The sequence below is a fragment of the Schistocerca piceifrons genome, chromosome X (genome assembly GCF_021461385.2).
Source record: "Schistocerca piceifrons isolate TAMUIC-IGC-003096 chromosome X, iqSchPice1.1, whole genome shotgun sequence".
Taxonomy (NCBI): Eukaryota; Metazoa; Arthropoda; class Insecta; order Orthoptera; family Acrididae; genus Schistocerca; species Schistocerca piceifrons.
This window is the reverse complement of record NC_060149.1, coordinates 427,448,391-427,460,589: the sequence shown is the minus strand read 5'-3', so window position 1 is coordinate 427,460,589 and position 12,199 is coordinate 427,448,391. Positions and strand designations below refer to the sequence as shown.

The window sequence follows — 12,199 nt, the reverse complement described above, 5'->3', positions numbered from 1 at the left end:
GCTACATTTACATCAGTACTCCACAAACCATCTGACAGTGTGTGCTAGAGGGTACTGCTGGTACCACTAACTGATCTCCCCCCCCCCCCCCCCCCTTTCCCTGTTCCAGTCATGAGTGATGTATGGGAAGAATGATTGTTGGTAAGTCTCTGTATTAGCAGTACTTTCTCAACTTTTCTCATCACGATCTTTTCCCGAGATGTATTTGGGAGGGAGTAATATGGTATCTGACTCTCTCTCAAAATTTCAATGATAAACCACTCCATGATTCCCAACATCTCTTTCGTAGCATATGCCACTGGTGTTTGCTGAGTATCTCTGTAACACTCTCACACTGAGTAAATCTCTCTCTCTCTCCCTCTCTCCTCCCCCCCCCCCCCCCTCCACCACCACCACCACCACCACCACCATCACCACTACTCCTACCTGGGAAGGGTCCCAGATTTGTGAACAACACTCAAGCATCTGTTGAACAAACACCTTGTAAGCCACTTCTTTCATGGATGAGTTACATTTCCTTACGATTCTTCCTATGAATCTGTCTGGCATCAGCTTTTCCTACTATTTGTTTTATATGTTAATTCCACTTAAGATTGCTCTGAATAGTTACTCCTGGATATTTGATGGTAGATACTGTTTCCAACAATTTTCATCAATAGTGTCATTGTACAGTAGTGGATTTATTTTCTTATGTATGTGCAATATGTTACATTTATTCATCAACCCTCTGCAGATCATTCTGCAAATCAGTACAGTCTTAAAGGGCATCTTACTAGAGCATTTGTATATCATAAACAGTAACAGTAATATCACACTTCCTTGGGATACTGCAGAAATTAACTTTAAATCTGTAAATCTTTTTCATTAAGAGTGCCATATAGAGTTCTATGTATAAGTACATCCTGGATCCAGTTGCAAGTCTGGCCCGATACTTGGTAGCTCATAGTTTTTTCACTAGATGGCAGTGTGGGACAGTGTCAAATGCCTTCCTGAAGTCAAGGAACAGAGCATCAACCTGAGCTACAGCACTATGGATCTCATGGAGGAACAGAGCAAGCTGAGTTTTGCAAGATCTCTGTGGAATCCATGTTGATTTTTATAGAGGAGATTTTTCTTCTCCAAAGGCACTACAACAGGTTGACATCAACAGTACAGGCCTCTAATTATGTGCATCTGCCCTATGGCCCTTTGTAAACATGGGGATGACCTGCACTTTTTTTTCCAGTTTTAAGTACCCATCGTTGCTCGAAAAAACTACAACAAACTGCTGCTGGAAGGGGAGCAAGTTCTTTCGTATAATCTTTGCAGAATCTTACAGGTATCTGGTCCTGATGTCTTTCCACTATTAAGCACTTGTACTTGATCTTCTATTCGTCAGTTGGTTACCTCAATATCTGCCATTTTGACATTCATATGATGATTGAAAGAGGAACCATATTGTGATTGTCTGCAGTGAAACAATCTTGGAAGACTGAATTCTGAATTTTGGCCTTCTCTCTATCATCTTCCATTTTGCTGTCAGTAAGGTCACTGAGTGACTGAATAGATGATTTTGAACTGCTTACTGAATTTATATAAGACAAAAGCCTCTTAAAAATGTTAGTCAGATCAGTTGACAAAATTTTACTTCTAAAGTCATTGAACACTTGTCTCATCGGTTCACATTTTTGTTGGGCAGCTAGGTTTTGATTTGTCTTGAATCTGTGATGAAGCTCTCTTTGTTTATGTAGCAGTTTTGTAACATGATCATTAAACCACAGTGGATCTTTCCAATCCCTTGTGACCGTGCTCAGAACATACTTGTCTAAGGCATATTGAATGAGGCTTTTGAATTTTTTTCAGTTCGTGTTCCACAGCTTCATCCTCAGCACTGAATATTTTATGTTGACTACTTAGATACTATGCAATTTGTATCCTGTCACTCTTGCTAAGAAAAAATATTTTCCTGTCTTTCTTAATATTCCTCGTAATAATTTTAACTAACATAGTAAGAAGGCAAGAGTGATACTAGCTGTTTTTACTGATTCCTTTTCATACACATAGTCATAGTCATAGCCACTATCATGGCCTTATCATCACTGATACCTTGCTCTATGTTATCTGATTTGCTAAGTTCAGGTCTGTCTTTTGCAACTAGGTCTAGGACATTACCTTCACAACTTGGTTCCCTTATTATCTGGTTGAAGTAAATCTCAGATAAGACATTCAGAATAATGTCACACAAATCCCTGTCTCTGGCACCTGTCTGGATAGAATTATTTTCTCAGTCTAGGCCTTGCAAGTTGAAGTCACCCCTATTATAAGAGAATGATCAGGAAAATTATTAACGATGTTCTGCAAATTGTCTCTGAAGTCCTGTGCCGCTAAATTTCCTGGCCCAGGTGATCTGTAAGAGCATCTGATTACCATTTTTGACTGACCTTTGATGCTTAACTTCACCTAGATTAATCTGCATTCATAATCCGTTGTAACCTTGCTACATAGTATTGAATTCTTTACTGCAATAAATATTCTGCCATCATTGGTGACTAACCTATCCTTGCCATAAATATTACAATCTGGCCTTACAATTACATTGCCATTCACTTCCGGTTTCAACCAACTTTCTGTTCCTAATACTATGTGGGCATTATAACCTTCAATAAACAATATTAATTCTGGGACCTTTCCTTGGATGCTCCTGCGTTTTACTAATACCATATTAGCCTTTTCTATATCCAGTACGTGAGGACAAGCATTTCCTGAGAGCATTCTGGCCGATGTCTCTTTGAGTTTGGCTGGCTATTCGTCACACATACTCCACTACCAAAATATCCATTTGCTGCATGTAGTGCATGCCTGACCTGTTAAGGAAATTCCTGCAGTTCTCCACTCGATAGAGGAGATTGAGAAATTAGCACCTGATACTGCTGCAGAGTCATCTGAGCCTCTGGCTTAGACCTTTCGTCCTACTCCAAACCAGAGGACCACGATCAGACTTGGGTGCAATACTACAAATAGTGAACCTAGCCTGCACCCCACATGATGCTAGTTACCTTCACCAAATCAGCCTTCTGCTCACATGTGCCATTATTTGCAGCTGGTTGCACCCAGTGTGCTCGATAGCCACCGTCAGAGCTTCTTCCACATCTCAGACAAGGCCCCCACGGCAAACATTGTGAGTTTGCAATGTCATTCTTTCCCACCCTGCCTGCTATTTCCCCAAGAGGCTTAGTTAGCCACCTAATGTTGGAGCTCTCAGTGTTTAACATGTTTGCCCTTTGCCCTTCTCCAGATTGGGCAGGAAAATTAGAGGGGGGGGGGGGGGGGGGGGGGGAGAGCATATTAAAGGCAAAATGTTGTAAGAAACAGAATTTGTGGCTAATCTTTTAAGCTTTTTGTTCACTTTTTAAGGGAAATTAGTGAATCTCTTTGCCTTATCATTGAATAGTCCACCTCCTTCATGTAGAGTAAGTTGGTGTATACAGTCTTCCGTTATTTTTTGGGACAGTTTAAGGCAATAACTAAACAAAATATTACATTAATGCATAATGTGTGTAGCCTTTTACCAGTTTTCAAAACTACAGCTAATGTAAGTATTATTTAATAGTCTGATTTTTTTTTTTTTTTTTTTTTTACTGCCTCAGATTTGATATGTAGCTGGGGACTCATTAATTGTGCAGGAATTAAGTAATTTAAAATTTGACACATTATTTATTTTTTGTATTGTCATTGCCTACTTCATCAGGTTACCTGTCTCAAATTTAGATATTTGGTGCATAGCCTTAAAAAAAAATGAAAAATTTTCCAGCATAAAATATTGAATGGAAAAAGATCTTTTTCCGCAAAGTAGAAATAGCCTTGTAACAGATGTTGAGCATAAGGTTAATGGGGCAGTTTAGTACATGAAACAGAGAAACAAACTGAATTAGCAATCTTAATGGTGCCACCCACAAAACTGTATTACTGTGAAATGGAAATCCGAAATACAAAGAAAACAAAACTTAAAAATACAGTTGATAAACTGGAACTCCTAAAAAGGGCATGCAGGCTAAGTGTAATATATGAAGTAAGAATAATTCAGATTAATTTCAAAATAGTTAGTTATTTTGTTTTTATAGAATGTTATTTTTCATAATATAATGGAGGACCACTTGATTGATGTTTCTATGTTGCGTCATTTGTGTTCTTATTCTTACAATATTTTTCTTTTTGTTTCAGTTTATGGGAACATCACACCACAAGCTAGACAGGTAATATGACTGCTCAAGATAATATACACTGCCTGACAAAGAAAGTGAAGCTCCCTGAAGGGGAGGGATAAATGAAATGTTGAAGGTTGATAGAGCAGGCATTGTTATTTCAGGGATTACAAAATTGAGTCAAATTTATAAAGAACTTGGCAGTATGAGCTCATTTGTTAGTACGACATGGCGCCACCTCTGGGCTGGATGCATGCACTAATTTTGCTGGGAAGGGTGTCGTAAAGCCATTGTACCCACTCCTGAGACAAGCTGCTCCACCACTCTAGTAACAGGTCCTTGATATCCCGGATGCTAGCACTGGGACGGAGTTGATGTCTGTGCTTGTCCCACATAGGTTCTATTGGGGACAGAATGGGGATCTTGCTGACCATGGGAGTATCTCAACATCACGCAGACAGTTCATAGCCATGTGTGAATGAGCATTGTCCTGTTGAAGAATGACCATGATACTGTCACATGAGAGGTAACACATGAGGGCGCAGGATGTCCATGATGTACTGTGTTGCCAGGATTCCCTCACTCACTACCCACCCTGATCTCTGATAGATCCCCACATCATGACATGAGGAGTAACACTGTTGTGCCTCTTGAAAACAGTGAGAGAATGGGACCCTTCATCAAGCTGTCTCAGTACTCACTGATGATGTTCATCCAGTGTAGAGCAGAACCGCAATTGATGGCTGAACACGCCGCAATATCACCAGCAGTCCATGCTTTCTGTTCACAGCACCAGTTCAAATACAGCCATTTGTATTGTGTTGTTAACGACCACCTACCCCACGGTTCCATAATGCTCTAGTCTGACTGCTGGTAGTATCTGGCAAATGGTGCAGGATGACACAGACTCTTGCAATGTTGTCCTCAGATGTCAGGTGCAGATGCCAAGGGGCTATGATGTGTTTGGTGCACAGTGCAGTGCTCCTCTCTTGTGATGGTCAGGTGTGGCCGATCAGTATCTGGAAGATGAGTGTGCCTGCTCTCACATCCCCATGCAGTGTAACATCGCACCACTGTCACATCCAGATACTCCACAAAGCTGAATATTGTGCAATTTGATCAGCTGGCCAGATTGAGACCCAGAGTGAGACCCTCTTCAACTCTCTCAGGTGTTGATAATTCTGTCTTGTATGAGTAAGTGGGATCTCCATCTTTTGCAGTAATCACTCAGTATCTGATGTTGTTCACAACCCTTCTATACCCTACCAGGCACAGTAGCAACAATAATGTACTCTGGTGGCCATTCTACCTGTCACAGAGAATTGCAACTGTAATTATTTACATACCCACTGACTGACTGTACGTGTACAATATGTGACCAAGTCTTCTGGGTGCATCACTTTTTTTGCAGGCAGTGCAGGTGTACCATTAAAAATGAATAAATCACTTAAAATACTTTGCTCTATTTCGTGGGTGTTACTTTTGCAGTGACTTTTTGCAGTGAACCTCATAAATTTAGTGGTACATGTTAAGAAACAAATATAAGAATTGCAGACAAACCTTGATACAAAATATTAAATGTTTTGCTCTAATACACTGACAGAAAAAAAATTATCGCATTGCCAAGGAGGAGTTGTGCGACACGGTTGAAAGTTTGTAGGTATGTTCCTACATCCGAAAGATGATGTCATTTCAAATTTTGCACCAGTCACATAAGAGTGATGCTAGTAGTGCCACTATGAGGATGTAAATCAAGTTTGCTGTAAACACATGCTGTAATGGTCATCAGTGTTAGTTACCTTTGAGATTGGAGATGAGATGATGATAGTCAACAATGCCTTTAAGGCAGCAAAGACACCATCATCAACACCTCAACGGGTTTGAACGAGATCAAATAATAGGGTGACAAGAAGCTGGATCCCTCTGCAATATTGCAGAAAGACATGACAGGAATGTAGCCACTGTACATGACTGCTGGCGGTCATGATCAAAATAATGTATGGTCACAAGAAGAGTCTGCTCTGGATGGCCACATTGTTGTACCGAGAGGGAAGACCATTGTGTTCAGCGTATGGCTGTGGCATATCATTCTGCATCTGCAGTAGCAATTTCGGTAGCAGCAGTCACCACAGTGACAAAACAAACTGTTACAAATCGGTTTCTTAAAGGACAGGTCTGAGCTCAGATGCTCTGTAGTGTGCATTCTACGGACCCCAAACCGCCACCATTTGCGATGTAAGTGATGTCAAGGGAGAGCTTGTTAGAGGGCAGGGTGGAGGTCAGTTGGGTTTTCTGATGAAAGCAGGTTTTGCCTCGGTGCCAGTGATGGCTGTGTGTTGGCTAGGAGGAGGCCAGTTGAGACCTGCAACTGACCTGTCATTGTGCTAGACACACTGGACCTGCACCTGTAGGTATGGTCTGGGGTGTGATTTCGCATGATAGCAGGAGCACTCTAGTGGTTATCCCATGCACCCTGACTGAAAATTTGTGCATCAGTCTAGTGATTCAACCTGTTGTACTGCCATTCATGAACAGCATTCCGGGGGATATTTTCAAACAGGATAACGCTTGCTCACATACCACTGTTCTAATCCAACATGCTCTACAGTGTGTCAACATGTTGCCTTGGCCTGCTCAATCACCAGATCTGTCTCCAAGGGAGCACATATGGGACATCATTGGACGACGACTCCAGCATCATCAGCAAACAGCATTAACCATCCCTGTATTGCCCCACCAAGAGCAACAGGCATGGAACTCCATCCCACAAACTGACATCCACACCTGTACAATATCTGTGCAATACAATGCATACATGTTTGCATTCTTGCATTATTAATGTACCAACATTACACATTTGTGACGGCTTATCTCGAACTTGCATTACCTGTGATCTTGCTGTGTTAATCACTTAAATATGTTACCCAGACAAACGTATTCCCAAAATTTCATTATTCTACATTAATTATTTTTTGGTATCATGATATTTTTTTCTGTCAGTGTATATTCAGTATGTGTCTGACTACAAACCCAAGCATTAGCGTTTTTTAGTCATTTATCACATCTTTCACTTCTGGCAGTGATTTGTTAATGTGAAAAATTATAAGTTGCACCATCATTTGGAATTCACAATCCACATTAAAATATATGTCCTCTATAATTGTTTGAGCCAAGTAGATCAAAGTCAGAAGTCAAAGTCACACTATCTCCCATAGGACAGTAAAGCACTGTTGCTTTCAACATGTGTCTGTGGCACATTGTACTGCAACTGCAGCAGTAATCTGAGCAGCAGTTGGCATCACAGTGTTCAGGGCAGATTCACTCATTTACATTTAACAGAATATTAACATCATTGCTATATTGTTTATTTTTGTTAAAGAAATTTCGACAATTGACTCTAGATTTGTATTTATTATGATATACATTCAAATAGCATAAATTTCTTTCAAAAAGTTTTGCGTGACTGTGGTCCCTCATGAGGGAAAAATATGAAAATCAAATGGTGTTTTCACATCAAGGCAAATCCTCAAATCCTACATTTTTTCTTGCAGGCTTGAATCGAGCAAAAAGTGTGTAATAATTCTTAGGTTGGAAGCTTTATAATTCAGACTGCCAGTGATAAATGGAAAAAAATTATCATATCTGTGTAGATTTTATCAGAAAGTAATTGATTTTTGGCAAAAAAAAAAAAAAAAAAATAAAAAAAAAAAAAAATAAAATAGTACTGGAATAGTTTTGTGTAATAACTGGAAAAAATTCACTTTTCATCTTGAGGGTTGGAGAAAAAAGAAAGCTTATCCTGTTAAGAGACATTTGAAAAATGCAGGAATGTTGTTCTGAAATTGGTCTTAATAGCTTAAGAAACAAGCATGCATTCAAAAGGAGAACTGGCTTACTCATTGTAGCTTTTGATATGGTTCCAGTATCACTGCAAAATGTGCTAGACTGTTGGTTGAGACAGACTGGCTGTTTAGGCATTTAGGAAGGTTACCATACCAAAGCACACTCAACGCCATTACTTGAAGTGGCACTATATCAGAATAGCATTTTGTGGGGAATAGGATGTTGTAGAGTTAAGTGAAAAATCTAATTGTTGGTTCATTGGCACAAGAAAAAGGCTGTTGGAAGATCTTAATTAATATGATCTGATGCAGACTATGTTCTTTTGCAACCAGAGTGCAGGGGAACAGTAGCACAACTATAGATAATATTTTTATTCATTCTTCATTACTAGATGGGCATTCTGTTAGTAAAAGGGTGACTGGCCTTTCAGACAGTGATGCACAAATTTTAACACTAAAAGGTGTTTGTACTTGAACAAATGTTATATATAATTATAGACTATGTAGAAAAGCTAATCCAACAGCAGTAGAGGGTTTTTTAAAACCTCGTTAATGAACAATAGTGGCAGGATGTTTATAGTGCCAATAATATAGATGACAAATATGCCTTCCTTAACACATTTCTCGTGCTCTTTAAAAGTTGCTTTCCATTAGAACATTCTAAACAGGGTACTAGCAGTAAGCGGCAGCCTGGGTGTCTGACTAGTGGGACAAGGATATTGTGTAGAACAAAGTGGAAATTATATCAGAATGTTAGAAGTAGTCACACTTGAGCTAGAGTAACAGTATTGTAAAGTGCTTAAAATGTTGTTATGAAGGCAAAGAGCATGTGGTACACAAATAGAATAGCTAATTCACAGGATAAAATTAAAACCATATGGTCAGTCTTGAAGGAAGTGTCTGGTCAGCAGCACAAGGTCAACGATGTAAAGTCGGTTCTTAGTAACTTGTACAAACTAAGTTTTTATTTAATTCACCAGCAATGCTCAGAAAGTGATCGTTAAATACTGTACATATATATGACTGATCAGTAACTTTAATAACAGACAGCAGAAGGTCATTCTGCACAGTGTTGACAGTGGCTGTGATGTGGGGTCTGAGTGGGACCAGTTAAATGGGGGGGGGGGGGGGGGGGGTTTGCCCCAGGGTCAGTGCTGGAGCTGCTCCTGTTCCTTACTTATATAAATTTGAGGGATAAAGGGACCAAACTACAGGGTCATCAGTCCCACAAAATAGCAAAAACAATATTGAGGAAATACTGAAATAAACATTCTCAGTGTTCTGTTGTACCACTAGAAATACATTTGCATGGTCATATTCAGGTGTCCTGTGCAGTGATTTGGTGATAAAAGTAAACCCAGCAGGCCCCATGTTGATTTACTTGTATGTGAAGATAAAGTGCCACATTTGGTGGATTTCATATTTGTGTTTGTGTAATATTAGAGAGACTTACAGAGAAAAGAGAAGGTGTTGTATGAGTATCAAGAGTTCAGTGGCAAGCCACTACTAAGCAAAGAAGGGAAAGCTGAAAAGTGGAAAGAATATGTAGAACATCTATATACATAAAACAAACTTGAGAACAATATAATAGAAAGAGAAGAGGAGATGTGTGAAAACGAAGTGGCAGGTGTGGTACTCTGAGAGAGACATAAATGGAAACAAGGCTCTATGAGTAGATAACATTCCTCCAGAATTATTGAGATCCTTGTGAGAACCAGCCATGACAATGTTATTCAATCTGGTGTGTGAGATCTTAGACAGACTTCAGGAAGAATGTAATAATTCCAATTCCAAAGGAGGCAGGTGCTGATAGGTGTGATAATATCAAGTCATCAGTGTAATAAGCCATGGATGCAAAATATTGACATGAATTACTTACAGGAGAATGGAAAAACTGGTAGAAGCCTACCTCGCGAAAGAGTCCTAAGACTTGTCCTCGAAGATACATTGAAGAAAGGCAAACATACATATAGAGAAAAGTTTGGGCAATGTTTATTGGACTACACTCTTTGAAATTTTGAAGGTAACAGAGATAACAAACAGGAAGTGAAGGATTGTTTTTAACTTGTACAGAAACGAGACTTTAGTTTAAAGAATTGAAGTACCTGAAAGGAACGCCATAGTTCAGGAGGGAGTGAGGCATGGTTGTACTCTATCCTTGATGTTATTCGGTCTGTACAGTGAGCAAGCTGCGATGAAAACTGAGGAGAAATTTGAAAAGGGAATTACAATTAAGGGAGAAGGAAATAAAAATTTCAGGGTTTGCCAGTGATATTGTAATTCTGGCAGAGATGGCAAATGACTAGGAAGAGCAGTTGAATGGAGTGACTAGAATCTTGAGAACAGATTATATTATGAGCATCAGTAATGCTAAAAGAAGGGTAATGGAATGTAATTAGATTAAATAAGGCAATGTTGAGGGCATTAGATGAAGAAATGAGACACTAAAAGTATATTACATGAGTTTTTCTGTTTGGGTGGCAAACTAACTGATGGTGCCTCAAGTGCAAAGGATATAAAAAGAAGACAGGCAACAGTGAGAAAAGCATTTTTAAACGAGAGGAAATTGTAATCTAATATTTTTAGTGTCACAAAGTATTCTCTTGAGTTATTTGTCTGAAGAATAGCCTTTAACGGAAGTGAAACATTGCTGATAAGCAGTACAAAGAAGGAGAGAATAGACACTTTTGAAATATGATGCAGAATCCTGACAGTTAGATGGGTAGATTGAATAACAAATCAGGTGGTGCAGATCAAATTAGGGAAAAAAGAAATTTATGCCACGATTTAACTAAAAGAAGGATCAGTTGATAGGACACATCCTGAGCCATAAATTAATTTTTAAATTTGATAGTAGAAGGAAATATATGCATTGAGGATGATGGGAGAGAAGGGGCGGAGGGGGCGGGGGTGGTGGTATATATCATATAATTTTAACCTTATATGTGAAAGATTAATTTCAGAGCTTATTTCATGTGTTCTATTATATACCCTTTGTTGTATTCCTGCTTTTACTACATATTCTTCCTGTGCTTCATTGGTATGTTTTTTTTTTTAATTCTGTGAAAATACTAAGTTCGTTTTGTTACATGGATAATTGTAGGCTCACTGACACTACCTGGAGGATGTAGTTAGAAAGTAAGAGGAAGTAAAGAACTTAACACCTGCATTTGGACAATTATTCCTCTGCTGAATTGTTGAAACCAAAATGTTTATTTATTACTTTTCTGTACTGTCATTATATGCTACAGGTGGACATGACTAATGTGTATCTTTTCTGCAGGCATCACTGCCACCAGACTACAGTTCTCGACTATCATCTTTATCAGCATACAGTGCCAGTTCTGGGCCTGGAGGAGCTGGTGGATTGGAGGGTCAACGTCCTAGTGAGAGCTCGTCTGAGAGTGAACAGCATGCACCGAGTACACGCAAGGATAAAGACAAACGAACCAGTAATGTCCTCAGCAAACTGTTCCGTCAGAAACGTGCTACACATCTTTGAGTGTTATTTGTGGTGAAGTGCACTGCCAGTTTCCATGTGGACGGCTTAAGCCGAGGCAAACTTAATAGTAGTGTTATGGAGAAAAGTGCAGCTATGGTCTCATTAGTATGGCTAATGTGACTTAATATTTTAACAGTGACCTTTATTTTGATATTTATCATGTTACCTTCACAGGTGTTAGGTCAACAAATGTCTCTCCTAAATTGTAAATAGAAGTGAGTGCAGCTACTGGTAAAAAATGGAAAGAGGCAATCATACACCCCCCTCAACATATTGCAAACAGTGGGCAAACGTGGTGCTTTATTATTTTAATATGTTGAGGAAAGATTTATATACATAAGAAAATTTCAGTTGGCTAGAAGTAGTGTCATACTTTCTTCTGTCATTCTATTTCTGTAATAAAAATAAATTATGAATGTGTTCATAACTTAAATCTTAGCTACATCCCTCTTTCACTACGTGATGGGAAAGTATTTTTGTAAGCACCTCTTTTGTTTCTGGGAAAGTCAACATCACAGAGTCCTACAAGGTAATCTTCATTGGGACCTGTATAATTACAGTTGCAAACTGGACTTGCTAAAATATTTATTATCAAATGATCTGTAATTTCTTTTTATCTAAATTTTATGGCATGTGATTTTCTGATACCACTTTTCAAGCAGAACTGAGTACTT

General features: G+C 39.0%; 1 protein-coding gene across 1 annotated transcript in view; it reads left to right on the top strand.

The window, feature by feature from the left end:
- LOC124722947 (spectrin beta chain, non-erythrocytic 2) overlaps window positions 1-11,963 on the top strand; it is a 315,201-nt gene extending 303,238 nt beyond the window's left edge. The window contains exons 67-68 of the mRNA XM_047248111.1: window positions 4,201-4,232; window positions 11,307-11,963. Of these exons, the coding sequence (XP_047104067.1) occupies window positions 4,201-4,232; window positions 11,307-11,525 (251 nt within the window). The 3' untranslated portion in view covers window positions 11,526-11,963. The remainder of the gene's footprint in view (window positions 1-4,200; window positions 4,233-11,306) is intronic.
- Window positions 11,964-12,199: the final 236 nt, after the last annotated feature.